This window comes from Nanorana parkeri, unplaced genomic scaffold (genome assembly GCF_000935625.1).
Source record: "Nanorana parkeri isolate BGI_ZX_2015 unplaced genomic scaffold, ASM93562v1 scaffold5, whole genome shotgun sequence".
NCBI lineage: Eukaryota > Metazoa > Chordata > Amphibia > Anura > Dicroglossidae > Nanorana > Nanorana parkeri.
Window position 1 is genome coordinate 5,662,749 of NW_017306273.1, and position 17,560 is coordinate 5,680,308.

A 17,560-nucleotide genomic window follows, 5' to 3' on the forward strand; every position below is an offset into this window, starting at 1 on the left:
CTTACCCAACAAAAGGGGGTCCAACCCGGTACTAGCAAGGTGTACCTAATAAAGTGGCAGTCACTTTAAGTGATGGGCTGGATTGTGCACAGAGAGAAGACGCTGACGTGCTCATTGCTGTGTATGATCTCTCCATACAGCAGAGTCCTCGGCTGGCAGGGCGGAGATCTGCAAATCTGCTGAGTCAAAATGACTTATTAAATGAGCTGGACACATTCCATTAGAAGCCGCAAATCTTCACATTGTGTGGGAACATGTATGTGCAACCCCCAAAGCTGCCTGTTAACCCTCTAGGTGACACCGCGCTGTGTATGGAGCGAGTGACACGAATGCCCAGGATATAACAGCGTGGCATCCTATATTCATACAAAATGAGAGAAAACCTGTACTGATAGACGAGTCGCTGACCTGGAACAAGCAGGAAGAGAGCAGAGGAAACACGTCTGGAGAAGAATCTGTGCGATGCCATTATGAATCTTCTGACAATGCCAGTGGCCTGGCTTCAAGGCTTTCCGAGTCATTAACTTCAAAAATGTATGCACCCAGTGACGTCTGATGTCTGGCTGCTTGTTCCAGGTCAACAACCCATTTATCAGTACGGGTTACCCATCATACAGAGAGGAGATACCCCAATATAGGAAAAATCCTCAGAGAGTCTCTATGGTCAAGAAGTGAAAATAAATCTGTATTTATATATTGAAGTTCTATAAGTTCTATCCCGCTCCTAATAACCAGATTCATGTGTAATGGTAATGAAGAAGCCCACAGGACATAATTCTTCAGGGGGAAAAGACGCAAAGCACGCTGGGAATCCAGGAAGTCGGGAGACGGAAGGCATGAAAGGGAGTGCCACCGATAAAAGCGGAGCGTTCCATCGATCACATGGCGATTTACCAGCTTCCGCACTTTGAGTCACCGGGAAGAAGAAAGCAGAGTTTTTGCTCAGCCATTCAGAATATGTGGGAGCTGTTGACAGCCAGGCAAATAGCATTCTTAATGACTATTGTGTTGTTAGCTGTCTGCTCCTGGCTTGTGTCTAATTCATAAGCTGATTGCTGGATTCTCCTTCCTTCATATTATAACACTGCTTTCTGCAACCCTGCCGAGACAAAACCAATTATTTATTGGAGTTAAAAAAAAAAAACCAAAACATTCTGCCATGGAGATTGGGGCAATGACAACAGAAGAGGAATTGGTAAAGATCTGATAGTGAGACACACAGGAAGGTTGGAAGTGAGGAAGCAAGGCGGAGGCAGGAAGTCAGGTTTGTAGCCCTGGGACACCACCTTCTGCACCCAGGTATCCACAATGCCAGCAGCCCAAGCACCCGCAAAGGTTATTCATCTGGAACGTGGGGGTGGACCTTCACGCAAAGGAAAACTTGCCTAAAGGATTTGGCAGATTTAGAATGCCAAACTTTGTGGGTGGATTGGGAGCCAAACTTGAAGGGCCTCAGCTGGAAAGCCTGTATGGTGGGAGTGTGGAGGTCACGGCACTCCACCCAGCGGAAGATGTCAGCCCCTTCCATGGCAATAACCAGTAGTAATGGAGAAAAATGGCACCCATGGACAGATAAAGATGAGGTAGCTCCCAATGGTTGGCCCAACCAACATACTCACTGAATGAGTCTTCAGGGTTTGTTCACAATCACAGTATGTTCCAGTGCAGGTATCACATACTAAACTCCCCCCTGCTTTCTGGGGCGGGGCATTCAAGTCAGTGGGCCGCAGCCACGCAGTGCGATCGCCTGCACCAGACGCGTGACACAACAATGCCAGCGTACTGGTCCATTGCAAAAAAAATAGTGCATGCAGTATTTTTAAATCTGAAGCTCATATAAAAATAACACCTGGTGAACCTGCAATGTAGATCCTTCACTCAGTCCTTGTCTCCCATTTGGACATTCTTGCCTTGTCACCCTGTTGCATGGCCTTCCTTTGACAATACATACACAACTACCCCACCATGCTTTTGCCTGCCAGAACCAAGGAAACTGGCTAATAATTCCGAGTATGGGTAAGCAGGTTACTGTCTGTCTTTTCTCCCATGATGCAGTGCTGGGTGCCTGATAAGGGACCTGTGTAAGCTCTGGCCAGACTGACTTATAGCTTACACTGTAGCAGGCAAATGAGGTGGCGGAGAAATGAATGAAAGGTAAGTATAAACAAGGGTAGTAAGTGACTGTCAGTACCCAGAATGACAGACTGATTTTACTTGCTGCCCGGCGTTCCTGATTCAGATCCATAAAGACAGGAGTCAGCAGTCTGTTAATGCACAGCTTGAACTTTTATTGTTAGATCCCGTTCACTAACATTTTCAGTGGTGCAAGGTTACCATACACAGTTATATATAGATTTATCTGCATTGCACATCTAGGCTATACAGCAAAATGGATCAGAATTAGTACAAATACATGAAATATATTTACATTTTGTATACTCAAGCCCACACATCCAATTATATTTACAAAATAAAAACACAGAAAAAAAAATTAAAAACCATGACAGGAGTTTCATTTTTAGTATTGCGCCGCGATGACGACCCTGCGCTGTCTGTTTTTCTGTCTCAAGTCTGCGCACCTCTGCCAGGTGGTAGAAGCGATGGCTGGGTCCTTAGTGACTCCTTTGCTGACTGAACGTCTCAGTGTCGTACTGCTAAATTAAGGAGTTGATGGGTTCCTATCGGTCATTCTGCGAAGGAATCCAATTTTTATGAGGAAAACATCTCACAAACTTTGGATTGCGCCTCAAATCCCCTGCGCAGGTCCGTGCACTTGTCTATCCTGTAGATGTGACTTTTACAGGCTTGGTACTTTTCAGGTAACACTAGGAATGTAAAAGGCGCTTTTATTTACTTCAACAGCGTCAACTTTGGTCCAAGGAAATGCTTCCGAGTCTAAAACAAATTATTTTCCGCTCAGGCATTGTGTGATATGTATGACAAGATGCAGGATGATACAAACTTCAATGGCTGGAATTGTGCCACCATATTGTATCACCCATATATGAGGTTCAGCAGTATCTTATATTACAGCGGACAGACCTCTAATGTTTTCCCACTTCAGGGCCAAGAAGGTGCCTCAGACTGGCTGCAAAAAGCAGAATTTCATGTTATTAAAGTGTAATTCAAGTATGCCACTCGGGTATGCACGGATGTTACTGGCCTACGTCATTCATTTTGGTTTTTGAAAACAGACATGCGATGCCCTCGGACGAATGGAAAGCCATCAGCCGCTATTGTGCCGATGGTGAAATGATGTAGCAAACGGGGGCTCCATGAATTAATGTTTGCAGGAAAAGGAATTTAATATGAAACCTTTGCTGTGCATGACAATGTAAACAATGTAGATAAAATTCAAATTGCAAAGTGCAATAACCCTCCACTGCAGACGGAAAAAAGATGTGCTTGAACGCGCGCCTATGCTGAAGAACACCTAGAGCCCCCCCCCTATCTCCAGTTCAAGTCATGTGACCAAATGCCAAGGCAGAGCACCCACAGGCTCAGCTGAAAGAGAGTAGTTGGTTCAAGGATGGAGCAGCTGAATGGGCGACTCTACCTAGACATGGATGGTCTAAATCCTTTTGAATGTGATCACATGACCAATGACTTGGTATCTGGTCATGTGACGTGCACTGGGAAGCAGTTGAATCAGGAAGGATATTTAAGGACACCGTTAACCATACTAAGGCTAGGTGGGAGGTGTTATTATTATTATAAGTCCACAAGAGAGGATTACATTTGATAAAAAGAACACAAGCCAAACACTAAATCTATATTTGTTACAAAGGCTCAATGTAAATCGGAGCCATGAGATCCGCAGGGACATAATGAGGTTGAAGTGCCCGTAGCTGTTAGACGCAGCCATTTTGTCCACTGAGCCAACCTTCAGCCATATCACTCAAAGAAACATGCAAAGGGGCAGTCAAGCTACAGTCTGGCACACGTGTTTACACCATTATCAACTGCTGATGTTTGGCAGTCTAAAGGATGTACTGACTGGCTTATGTGGCTTTAGATTGATAGCCCCATGTGGTTTGGGTCCTACAATATACCAAAGACACAAACAGAAACTTAACAATGTGCAGCTTCATCCATTGTCACAGTTACTCTGCTGAAACCACCCCTCGTAATATATAGTAATCCCCCCTAGAATGTGAGGGACGCATTAAAGTGGCATCAACAAGACTTTCTATCTGGCTTTAAGCTAATGATGCATGTTTAAGACTTTATTAGTGATATTATGAAGTCATTCATCAAAGGAATTGTGTTTCCATCATGTAAATTGGCAGCTCCCCCATTTCATCCTAAGACTTGTGCGTTATCAACAACACTTTAAAAATAAAAAACACAGCAGGATTATTCATCTTCGGAATGAGAAGAAACGACATATGGATACATTCCAGTTAAGACGGTTTAGATTGTGGATAACATGGCATAAATACACACATCGAAAGCTGAGTAGTAACAATTCCAGTTTTATATACATTCAAAGAACTTTACGACCAGCAGTGAATGAGGAACGCCTTGGATGCTCAAACCTTCATTAGATAAATGCACTGGCCTTAGTGGTCTCTATGGTTAAAGGGGCATTCCACATCTGATGATATCTGTCAAGTGGTTGTGTACCCGTACAGAATTTACTAAGTGTATTTAGTTTTCTTCCTGGCTATGTTGGTGCGGTTTGCTGCTTGACACAGCATTGCTCTCTGGCTAGAAAAGTTATCCAACTTTGCATCAAAGCTGGTGTAAAACACTGTCCTGTCATGATATGCATAGGTAGATGCTGGGTACAGGTGGGCAGACTAACAGGGGGTCTTCTTCCCAGACTAACGGGGGTCTTCTACCCAGACTGACGGGGGTCTTCTTCCCAGACTGACGGGGGTCTTCTCTGTAGACTAACGTTAGTCTCCTCTCCAGACTAAAAGGGGTCTTCCCCACAGGGGTCTTCTCCATAGACTAACAGGGGTCTTCTCCATAGACTAACAGGGGTCTCCTCCCCATATTAAAATGGGTCCTATCCAGGGGCGTATTTGCCGCGAGGCAAACAAGGCGGTTGCCTGGAGCGGCATTTTTCACCCCCCTGCAAAGAGGAAAGCCGGCGACGGGTAGACAAAATCGGGCAGTCTGTGCTGCCTACTCAGGTGGCTTCTAGTAGGGACTGGCCGCGAACTGCCGGGTGACAGAGGAGGCGTGGCCGGGGGAGATGCGGCCCGGTGGGCTGTGCAAGGTCTATGGTGGGCTCTGGAGGGGTTTTCAGGGACTGCTGTGCAAGGTCTACAGTGGGATGTGCGGGGTCTTTGGCAGTCTCTGCTTGAGACCCAGCAGAGCCAACCAGAGATCCTTTACAGCTCACCTCAGACCCTTGCTTCCCTGCAACGCTAAGGCCTCATTCACACAGCTAAGTGTCGGCCCATACAGATCCATGCGGCATGCACGGTCGTATCAGGCCATTCCCGGGAAGGACAGGTGTTGCGTGTGCTTGTACGCAGCAGCCTGTTCTTCTTTATGGGAGGATGCGGCTGTATGCACACCCGAACTGCACATCATTGCGGGTGTCCGTGCTCGATGGACAGGATCCATCCTTTCTGTGTCCGAGTACGGATACCTGCACGGACGTGCAGGGTGGGTGTGCGTAGAGCAGAGTACGGCCGCATCCTCCCATAGAGAAGAACAGGCTGCTGCGTACAATCACACGCAACACCTGTCCTTCCTAGACAACGTCCAATAAATTGTAAAGATCTTACATTCCTCAATGTGGAACCTTCATATGTGATGAAAGAGAAGTAACATTTGTCACATTGCCAGATGTTACAACACGAATGCAATACGTTAAAAAAAAAGTTGTGGCATCAGGGCACATGTAAAAGCCGACAGATTAAAACCATCCACGGGCATCTGCTTACAAACCTGACTGTTTACTCTTTGATGTGTATGTACATTCATTAATATGATAGGGTACCCTCATAGTTTATTGTTATGTATTTTTTAAAAATTCAATAAAAATTACATGCTCAAAAAAAAAAACATCCACGAGTGGAAAGCCTCTTTAAGACATTGTAGCATTGATCCCTAGTAAGGCGCGACTCCCCATTCAAAGCTTTATTATCCCTTACATTGTGTGCAATTAAACGCAGGCATAAATATACAGTACGAGAACAACTATAAACAAGTTAACATCCCTTTCAATTAGTAAACAAGCTAAGAGTTGTCTTTGCTTTGAAGTGAAGCCAGATTTCCTTGTTTGAATTGCATCTTCTTTTTCCTATGTATGCAACAATAAAAGTGCAGTGCTCCTGTGAAGGTGTAAAGCTGACATAGAGTTCAATGCCACAAGCGGTGACAGTTAATAAAGTGTCTTGTATCGGGCCGATTTTCTTACATAGGGGTCAATACTTCCTTCTCGTAATTCATTTCTTGTTCTATAGTGAAACTATTACAAGATAAGATGAATTACATGTCGGGACCCATTTGATATTTTTGTCTGTGGCCTTGAAGCTGCCTGATCCGTGCCTTAGAATCAACTGCCTAATGTCATGCACATGGATGATCATTATGTTACTGCCGGTGTGTGAGACATAAAAGAAAGATCGGTGAGGTACTTCTGCTTAACGCTTGAAATAAAGGCCGAGGTGACAATGTTAAGCTTGGGCGGGCGGGCTGCCTACCAATGCGCAGCTGAAACGTAGGTAGTGAAGGAGTACTCAGTGATGGCATGAAATGCCATATTTTGTATCACATGGAACTCTGATCCTTATCAAGAGGATTAAGAAGGGATTAGATAAACCATCAGGCGAGGCGGAGGACTCCGACTGGTATCAGTGGCCAAGACACATACTTATGGTATAAAAAGTCTTAATGAATGAAAATCAACATCAGATATTAGAAGGAAACAGATATTTCAGAGGCCACCGAGGACATGGCTAGGTGTGTTCTATATGAAGAGAAAAAAAAAGTACAAATTGAAACCACAAAGCTTACACATATCCAATCATCCTAAAAAATACGTGTTGGGAAAGAAATCTTTGGAGACCAGCAGAGCATGCTCATTGGGTTGGATGGCCCATGGCACGCCCTGTATAAGGCATTGCGGAGCTGGCAGACACCTACGCCAACTGGTCACCAATGCCAAAAAAAATCATTTCCAACAGACTCACCAAATCTTCCTTCCTCTTTCATCTGTCAGGGTTTCAAATTAATGGAGAAGTGATAAGAATTAAGAGGTGCAATTTAAAAGAAGGCTGATTGACCGTTAGTGATACCGCTACGGTTTGAGGAACAGAGTACCTTGGCCATGCCATCAAGCTCTAGTGAGCCGGCAATTGAATAGGGGCCCTTCCACACCATCACTGTCTGATGAATTAGGTGGCCGGTATCCTAAAGGGCCAATCAAAACTCTATTGTTTTATGTCACCAGCCAACAATTCATTAAAAAGTCAATATCCAGTGCAGTAAAAAACAAAGCAAAATGTGTATAAAATAATATGGAGCATCCATATTAATTTGGTCGATGTGTTCATGATCAGGAAATCTCGGGGTCACGCAAAGCAAAGACTTTCACCTTTTTTTTTTTAACCAATATATAAATATGTGTAGAAATATAGTTTAATCCACCCTATTATTGTTGTGAATGTGGTGTGCAGGTTTTCTTTTTACAGGAACCTGCCAAGAATTGGTTAATGGGGATTAAGCTCTCATGGTCACATGACTCCTCCCCGTCCTGAAAACAACCCAGTTTGGTAACAAAATAAAAAAAGGCCCAGCGGTCAGCCCAACACTTCGGAGCGCCCACATACAGCTTTCAGAACCTTTATGCCTGAGACAGTTGAAGGAATAAAATGGTTGCCGTTTTGTTTTCCTGCTCCTTTTGATCCGTGTGACTTCCTAATAGCAAAAAGTAAACAACATTTTTTTTTAAAACAGAAGTTAAGCAGCATTTTTCCTTCATCCTTAAAATCCTAAAAGAAAGAATCCCTTCAATTTTTTGTGCAGTAAAATAACCCCCCAATGGCAAAGGGCATTCTTGTCCGAGTCTCCATGTTGCTCTATGCGGCACATGAGGTTGGCCGTACCGCAGAGAAGGAACAGTGCGGCATGACGCTCTGCCCAACCGTTAAGCTTAGCAATGGCAATCAAGTCCCTGGGCAAGGAGGATTTGAGTGTGATGTTTGGTATCTGCCACCGCCCAGCCACGACACCCATCACACCCCAATGCAGAGCAGGACTGGAGCCACGGCAGTAGTAGAAGAGACAGAGAAAGCTGTATAAGGGGGGGACATCCTGCCCTCCCCAGGATCATTAGCAGCAGGTTGAGGGGAGTTAAGGAGGACAGGAACATCTCAAGGAGAGCCCGAAGGTTCCAGAAAACTCACTAAACTGATGACAAATAAGAAAGAAAAAATGCAAAAATAATGCATCTTCTGACAGACTTACTACACTACAGACACTAGAAACTGCTGGGATGGGGCTGGGGGAAAGGGGGTGGGTGGGGGAACACGTCCAGAAGAAAAGTGGGGAGTCAGGAGTCCGTTTGTCTCTGTCTTTTCTTCTTGTTCGGCCACATGCGACGCGTTGGGTTGGTTTTGAGCACAGACAGAAGAGGAGGCGGGAGAAAGCCACAGGTTTACAGACAAGAGAAACGGTTAAGAATCACAAAAAGGGGGAGGTAACACTTCATATCTTGAGGAGAGGGGTGAAGCTGCTCAGTACTTGGTGGTGAGAGAGCGGCGCCGCGCCAATTTCGACCTGCAGGAGAAAAGAAACAGGAGTAAGTAACACGAGAGTTTTCCTCTAGTCAATTGGCCGTGATTCTTTCACACAATCTCTATTGTAGCTGATAAAATGAGTGCTGTGGTGAAAGCTCAGGGCCCCGGTGATAAAGCTGCACTATGCCCTTAGCATAGCTGTATCGCTTCTTTAAAAGCAACGCACATTCATAAAGCACAGCAATGTACTTCTGAAATGTGCATGGTGCTCCACTTCCTTTGGGTGAAATTTGCTTCATGTGCATATAAAGCCAAAACATTTTGCACTTTTGCATAGAGGAGGAAATGGCTAAAACTCTTTTTACATTTTATTGTATGATCTGTATTGTGCTGTGGAGATTTCACTTCACTTCCTGTCTTGGTGACACTACAGATGAGTGGATATCTCTTTAAAGTAAGAGGAAATCCCTGGAGATAGTTGTCCCCAATAGAAGACTTTCCCTCGTCTCCTGTTCCAGTGACAACTCTATCATGTTCCCTTACTTCCTGTCCCAGAATGGGACAATGGTCACCAGGACAAACGGGGAAGGTGAATATCCCCAGTGTGACAATAGACAAATATTTAAAGAGATGTTTTAACCCTTCTCCACCCCATACAAATCTGAAGGTATAGTTATTACCTTCGGGTAGTACCTAAATGTATACTTATATAAAGCTGAGATTTTACAATAACGCCACAATTGGATTTTTTTCAAATTTTGCAAAAGAGAGGGAAATGTTAAAGTGAAATTGTCCAGCTGTCGCTAATGTGCTGAAATTGTAAACTGTGTGTGACCCCCCCCCCACCCCCCACCACCAATTCAGCTTCATCCTGACTCGTGTTGTCTTGCAGCTGCTGAAAAATAATGACACCGTACTTGCTCTGGACTCACCGTATTGTACCAGCGAGCAGAGGGTTGAAGGCATACAGCCAGTCGTTCATATCTTTATCGTTGATGGCCTGAAGTAGGATCCCGCGGTGCTTGGTGACCACGGCAAAAATGTTTGGACTCTGTTAAATAACACGGGAACATACACAATCAACGTAATTGAATTGACATTTACAGAAGATAGGCACAAGAAACGGACGTGAGAGGACAATACTAACATCTAAACAGACCTTAACCATGGCCTGTTGGTCCTCGCTGTACTCCACCTGGGCGGTGGACAGGTTAATAAGGCCTCTCTCCACAGGATCCTTATCGCTGTTGTAGATGAAGACATATGGGCGGCGTACAACCACGTAGTTCTTGGCCCATGAATGGGAATGAGGCTCCTTGAAATTCAGGTAACCCTTCTTGGAGACCACCGAACTGTGGGGAAAGAGGGGTGTTATTATGTTATTGTATTATATTGCATGTTATGTATTATATTAATACATCTGCATTGTTTTCTTTTTTTTTAAATAAATATATATACAAATACATATATACACATACACACAGGGTAGCTTTTATGGCTTTACAATGGCCAGTACATAATAAAATGAACCTGTGCTTTCCCAGCAACAGGTTAACTTTAATCGCAGGCCAATTCTGCAAGGCAGAAGTGCTAACCACTGAGCCACCGTGCTGCCCTGCCCTTTCTCAGCAACAGACCTTCTTTGTTCAAGAAAAATATGTGATGAATAGTAAATTAGGTCTTTCACCCAAGCAAATCATAAAATGGTGCCCTGGGTATTATCATATAATACTTGTTCTACCCTTGCTGTATTTGCAAGGGTTAAGTGCTTGTTTTATCTAGGGAGGTCGAATAAAACAATTTTACTGACCTGATCCTCGGTCAGCACTCACCTCTCTCCCCCTCTGAGGAATGTCCCTCAGCATCCTCACATCTAATTCAAGTCCTAGACCTAAACCACCAGAATCCAGGGGAGAAGAGGCTGCAGGGATGGGCCTAGAAGCCCGGTGGGGCCAAGAATCAGGTGAGTATATCTGCTTTTTTTGACCCTAGACAAAATGAGCACTTAACCCTTGCAGTGAGGGGGTAGCCCCCTTAGTTTTTACAATTCCTGTAGTTCTTCCTTAAAGAACTATGAGGTGAGTGCTTTTCACTCACCTCATAGTTCTAGCCGACCTGTGACAATGAGACTGTCACAGGTCGGCTCAGTAGATCGGGAGGTGAGCGAACACATACCGGCGTTCGCTCACCTCTCGATCCTGTCACTGCTCTCTGCCGTGACAGGGGAGGGGCTGGATTCCCCCCTCCCCGATTCGCCAGCGCTGACTGGCGAATCGGAGCGAATACTGTTGTTATGACCTTGTGGTGGGGCGAAGGCCCAGAAGGTCAGCAGGTTTTACTTACCGCTGGCCAGCCAAAACTAGGGGTTAACCTACCACATTCAATCCCAAAGGTTCCACACATTCATCATCAAAAGTTTTTCACTATCTGATGAGATCATCAACAAGATGATGATGTGCAACAACAAAAAAACATGAACAAAATAAATTCAGCACTGACAATCGACTTCTCTAGATGGCATGGTTGCTTGTACACCTTACGCAATACCCCAACCTAACAATGGAGCCAAACAAAGAATGCACATAATGAGCACCTCTCATCTAATTGCTGTGGATACCAGCAGCAGTCTAGAGTGAGATTTCCCACCTAAGAGGGAACTATAAGATATGGAATTATATGAGGATTGTAAAATCACACAAAACGTCATACCCAGGTCTGAGCTCTTCAATGTCGGGCACAAGATTAAGAAATTCATTCTTCCCAGCGCGCGCCAGGTATGAGGTCTCCACCGTGGGCACCAACTGGAATTGTTCAAACTCTGCGCAAGGGCTGGAGGCACGGGAGTTGGCTTCTGGCGTCCTGAAATAAAAAGAAGCTTCACATAAGTAGACAGCAGACATAAAGATAAGGCTTCCCTTATTAAAATGTGTGAGGAGCTACTCTTGTTGCAACTAATCATATGATCAATAAAACCAAAGAACCACATGAGGTATACTCACTTCTGATCCACAGAGCTGCATCTGGAATCTGCCAGGGATGGGCAGGTGGAGGAAGGTGTGAGGGTGGCGCTGCTGAAGCTTGAGACAGATGGGTCACGTCCAATTGGGGAGATATCGGACAGCTGGAGAACCAAGAGTATTTCAATTATATGAACAAAATATCCATGCAAAGCTTGCGCATGCGGCGCAATGCAAATGTAACGGGCCGTCCGCAGCACACAAAACCAACATGGAACAAATGCCGCACGTCAACTAGCCAGAAAAGTGTATTCTAGCAAACTTTGCCCAATGAAAAGCGTGCTATCGCTAAGAAAGACATTAAAAAAGCTTAAAACTGTTCTGTCCAACCTTCTGGGTTGGGATTACGTGTGCAAGGAACAAAGTCCCCAAAGTAGAATGCATAAAGTCCTGATTTCACTTTATTGAGAATCTTATAAATAGCAAACATATTTTACCAGGACTTGGTATGGCTCAATGAAGTGTGTCCTGGATTAATACAACTACCGTGTTTCCCCGAAAATAAGACACTGTCTTATATTTTTTTTGCCCCCCAAAAAACACACTAGGTCTTATTTTCAGCGGATGTCTTTTTTTTAAATGTGCAACCAAATGTACAACAATCTAAAGTTATTCATGTACAACAATCCAAAGTTATCTGGTATCACTCCGCCTGTCACAGCAACCGGCGCTATAGAGGAAGTATCAGGCTAATGCAGCTCTGCTCCCTCCGCCGCCGCAGCCTTGCTTTCTACAGCGCCGGCTTCCTTTGCCATCAGGGACAGCGGTACCAGCGGTACCAGCGGTGCAGCAGAGGGGACATCAGACAGTGGACAGGGAGGTAAAGTACGGTACCATTTACCGGTACACATTACAGTACAGTACTATTACATTAAGCAGTGCCTTTAGGGGGACAGCAGTTGGTGAAGTATGGTACTGGAGTGCTCCCTGTCACTGCGCTGGCTATAGGGAGTCCCCTGTCATCCCCTTAATAGAGTATGTCCCTGCAGGCCGATATCATCCCTCCTGCTCTTCAAGTTCCCCCTCACAGGCTACCACCAAACTAGGTTTTATTTTCGGGGTAGGTCTTATATTACAGGAATCTTGAAAAATAGGTGCTAGGTCTTACTTTCGGGGTAGGTCTTATTTTCGGTCATTAGTATGATTGTTGCAGAAGCCATTAGCCTGTTAAAAGACCATGAAGGGAATTTATCAAAACTGGAGCAGCCAAAATCTGGAGCAGTTGCCCAGGGCAACCAATCAGCTTCTCTCTTCAGTTTGTTCAGTTAAGATTTGAAAATGAGAGAATCTGATTGGTTCCCGTGCACATCTGCTCCAGTTTTTGTCTGCTCCAGTTTTGATAAATTCCCCTCAATATGCTGCAATTCATAGCAAGCAATAGAGAAGCATCATCATCATTTTAAATCATTTGCGGGATCAAGTGCTACTTGCACTTAGTCCCCTCTGGGATTCAACAATGAATTACAAGTTGTGGTGATAGTGTCTTTAATGTATATCTTTGGATGGAGGAATACGGGGTTAGAAAGACTGTCAGTTTTTTGTACTGTCTGTGCTCCCTTTGGGGAGTTTTACTTCCTTTGTCACTGGGACGGAAAGTGATGGTAGATCCAAAATTCTGCGTTCCTGTTCACCAGAACAGGAACAGAGGAGAAATCTTTCCAATGGAGACACTCGTTCCCATGACAACTGTCTAAGAGGGCATTACCTTCACTTTGGTTAGATTCCCTCTCACTTCCTTTTGTGTCAATAAGACAGGAAGTGAAGGGCAATCTACCCAATGAACAAAGAAGGCAAAAAAAACCTGACTGGGGTATTTACCCTTCCATACTGCACACAAAATAAAAAAACTTGGCTTCAGATATACTTTAATTCTTATTCATTTCTAGAAATAGAAGCTGATTGGCTACCATGGACAGAACCATTGTGATGTGCTCGAGCGTAAATAAACGTGTTTGCATAATTACATAAATGACAGACCGAAGCTCTGTATTCAGCACGGCGTCTCTCATAAAGAATTTGCCCCACAAAAAGGTAAAAGGTCGATGCTCTACTTACCTTACAATCGCTGATGCTGTTGCACACTGTGGTCAGCTCCTGGTTAAATGTATGAGTGAGAAGTCTCAGACACTGCAGAAGAGGAAGGGACACCAGTTATTTTAGACACCATACCATGGAGCTAGTACTATGTTTTAATCTGGTAAATAATACATGGAACTGTACAAGTGTAAGTACACAGACTGCCAGGGACTCCTGCATAGGTAGCACATGGCAGAGGGGAGGACCAGGATCCTCCATAAAGTTACACTCTGTGTTAGCTAGATACAGCAAGTGGTCAGGAAACCCCTGCACTCCTTTGCTTTCAGTGTCAGGAGTTCAGTGCTCATAGTTTTCAGTGTTAGGTCAAGTCAATGGAGGGAATTCTCCTTTTGATCAAGATGGAAGCATGATGTCCTGGTTGAGATAAAAGGCAGAAACTACCTTAGGCAAGAGGGAATTCCTGGACCTTAACACCACCTTGCCCCCATGCAAAACCAGAAAAGGTTTTTTCCAGGATAAGGCCACCCGCCTCATAGATGTGATGTCTACAAGGAAGGAACTAGGCCTGTTATGAAGAAGGCTACTATCAGGCCCAAGACTCTCATGCAAAAGGGTCATAGCCAACTGACTCTTGGACTCGAGAGCTTGAAGAGTTTAAAGTTTCTCCCGTGGAAACAATACTGTGGCTTGAGCGGTGTCTTGGACTAAACACAGATACTCCAAATGATGAGTTGGTTCCGGCGACAATTTTTGAAGGTTCAGGATTCATCCAAACTGCTGTAACGTTTAGACAATCAAAGGTATATATTCAGACAGAGCCCTCAGCAGGAGGTCGCCTAAGTATCCCACAATGGAGATGCTACAAGAGCACAGTAGGGTAACTACAGGGGCCAGCACCTTGGTGAACAGCCAAGGTGCAGAAGAGAGGTGGAAGGGCAGGGCCACAAACTGGTAGTGTAGGGGCCCCACAGCAATGTGTAGAAAACGCTGATGTGTTGGTAAAATGGTGACGTGGAGGTATGTGTCCAATATTTCCACAGAAACATTAGCAAAAAACACTGAAGCCTGCTGGTAGTAGGAGGGGTTATCCTGGCCTACAGGTTATTTTGTTTGACAGTGTCCAATCGTCCAGTAGGCGGCAGTATAACCAGAAGGTGAATGGCTACCTGTGTCCCTCAATGAACAAGAAGGAAACACTAATTACCCTCTCTTCTGAATACTCAGCCCATCTTGTGGTGGGAACCTCTCTGCACAAACAAATGCAGCGCAAAAACGGCATAGCGCTAAAAATCCAGTACCAGAACGCAATGAACCAGAGAGTATGAATGACCAAGGTACAGATCCTCCTACCTATAAGAGCAGTAAATTCTAAAGAGAGGTGGATTAGGTGAGGAGTTTCTGGTCTCCGGTTTCCTTTATGTCCTCCCAACTATGTGTGGAGCCTGTACCCAGCATCTACAACTCCCCTATGTAGTGTTAGTAACTATAAGCTGCTTGCTCAACAACATGATGGACAAATGTATAAAACGGGGAGTCCATTACAGGAAGGGGAAAACATGAAGAAGTGTATCCTGCATCAGGTTTCATCTTGTAACTTCCAAGAGGTAGAAGAGATATGATAAATGTATACTATGAATAGAAAAACCTGTAAAAACTATACCTTGCTGGCCAGCTCTTTCTCGCGATCCACCAGGCTTTCAACATCGGTGGAGTCGTATCCGCTGCTCTCGCTGGGGGTGACGGCACTTTCGAAGGTGGTGGTGGAGATCTGGGAGGAGATGCTGGTGGAAGTGCTAAGGGTTCCGCTACTTAGGCTTGGTGAGATAGACTCACTCAGGGATTTGGGGATGCTGTCTCCAAGCTTCTCTCTGAGCAGGAGGAGGTGCCGGGTTTTCTCCACCTTAGGGGAAGGACAAGAATATTATCCATGCAGCACAGAAACCTCCCTCCCAGAATATGCAGAAATTATTTAGGTGGGTAATTTTTATCATAGCGTTATAGTAAAAAGGAATGCATACAGATGTTGATGAATTTGGCCCTGGCATCTAGGGTTCAATGATGTATGGACATCAACAGATTAATCAGGTACATTTCTGTATTTAAAAAGATATTCCATCATCCTTTATCTCAGAGGCCTAGCTGATGTAAACTATGCATACCTGGTGCTTTTTCAAATGGCAATTGTGACTCTATGTATGTTTTTTGGACCATTTTGTGGATAAATATTACACTTATTAGTGAACTCCAATTGTCCTACCTCATGGAGCTGCTCCATTTTCTCCAGCTCCCACTGGTGTTCCAGAATCAAACTGTCACCTCGAGGTCTCCAACCAGCCAAGTTCTCTTCTCCACGGACATAAGCCACTGAAGTGTCCAAGATTTTCCTTCTCCTTCGCTGCATTCCTAATAAGAAGAGCAAGATAGATCACAATGTGAACGTTACCAAACATTAAAGAACCCAGGAACTCTGGCAATGATGTAAAACAGTGGTATTTCCATTAAGTGGGAAATAGGTTTTTAATGCTGAGTCCAGGATGGGGGATTCATTTTGACTTCCTGTTCATCTGTCACTGGGATAGGAAATGAGGATGAACCTGTATGACTTCTCATTGTGGACATATCCCTATAGTTCTCAGAATGGAGACACTCAGTTGGGGGTGATCTGCCATTGCTTAAATGTGTGAAACTGGAGGAGGAACTATTTGTGTGCCTGCTAGGAAACGTTCTCCTCGCTTCCTGTTATGGTGACACCCTATCATACTGTGATGCACAGAGTGACACTGGGACTTAAAGTGTGGGAGCTCCCCGAATTTCTTCCAAAACTAAAGGAAAACTGGCTGGACGTGGCCTTAAAATAATTTGCTGTGTTAAGGTAACTCTTTGCATGCTTCACCAGTGAACTGCAACTTCCTGTTATCTTAAAATAAATATGGCTCCTCGTTAGACAGATGGGGGGCAGGGGCGGGGGGGCATCCTGTCAAAAGCCTAGTTACAAGGAAGTGATGGATAGCAGTAATATAAATATGCGACATATAAACACTATCTACAAAGATACTAGTAGGTAAAAAAAGTTTTGTTCTTACCAGGACTTCCTGTGTCAGCCATTTTGCACAAACTCAGTTCATAGATTCCAGTTACTCTGTTACTGTAATGAAAGCACATCAGAGTTTATGTTCAATACAATAGGTACAATTTATAACATTTCAGCTGGTGTGTGTGTGTGTGTGTGTGTGTGTGTGTGTGTGTGTGTGTGTGTGTGTGTGGGTGCGCGTAATTATTATCCTTTCTGAGAGTAGGCCTTGCAGAAAAAAAGAGAAATCAGATATACAAGTGCTCACCAGTCAGGGGTCTTTGAATATCCGCTGCCAAAGAGACTGCGCAGGGAGCGAGGAGGGGAGATTTTGGCATCACGAGAATAAAAGACCATAGAGACATCTTTTGTAATCACCGCTGGCTGGATACAATGATCGAGCTGAAAGAGAAGAGCAAATATTAAGTCATGGTGTGAATATCTATCCATTTGTAAATTATAACTTTAAAGGCACATTTAAGGAAAGAGACAATGTGGGAGAGAATATGCAAAATATGAACATCAAAGGGCATAATGACAAAGACATCATCAGGGAAGGAAGAAAGGGAAAGATCCAAAAGAACGAATGAAAAGGAGAGAAAGTAAGAAAGAGAAGAAAAGAGGAAGAGATGTAGAGCAAGAAACAGTAGAGAGAGAAAAAGAAGGAAGGAAGGAAAACAGAGCAAGCAAAGAAGAAAAGAATAAAGAATGGGAGAAAGAAAAGTTAAAAGCAG

General features: G+C 44.3%; 1 protein-coding gene across 1 annotated transcript in view; it reads right to left on the minus strand.

Moving 5' to 3' along the window:
• Positions 1 to 7,447: 7,447 nt before the first annotated feature.
• The window catches only part of KIF1B (kinesin family member 1B), a 132,936-nt gene continuing 122,823 nt past the window's right edge, over positions 7,448 to 17,560 (minus strand). Inside the window, exons 39-48 of the mRNA XM_018552497.1 lie at positions 17,095 to 17,228; positions 16,840 to 16,901; positions 16,014 to 16,159; positions 15,417 to 15,656; positions 13,775 to 13,846; positions 11,702 to 11,823; positions 11,412 to 11,561; positions 9,862 to 10,054; positions 9,635 to 9,753; positions 7,448 to 8,742 (exon numbers count right to left, since the gene is read on the minus strand). Of these exons, the coding sequence (XP_018407999.1) occupies positions 8,700 to 8,742; positions 9,635 to 9,753; positions 9,862 to 10,054; positions 11,412 to 11,561; positions 11,702 to 11,823; positions 13,775 to 13,846; positions 15,417 to 15,656; positions 16,014 to 16,159; positions 16,840 to 16,901; positions 17,095 to 17,228 (1,281 nt within the window). The 3' untranslated portion in view covers positions 7,448 to 8,699. The remainder of the gene's footprint in view (positions 8,743 to 9,634; positions 9,754 to 9,861; positions 10,055 to 11,411; positions 11,562 to 11,701; positions 11,824 to 13,774; positions 13,847 to 15,416; positions 15,657 to 16,013; positions 16,160 to 16,839; positions 16,902 to 17,094; positions 17,229 to 17,560) is intronic.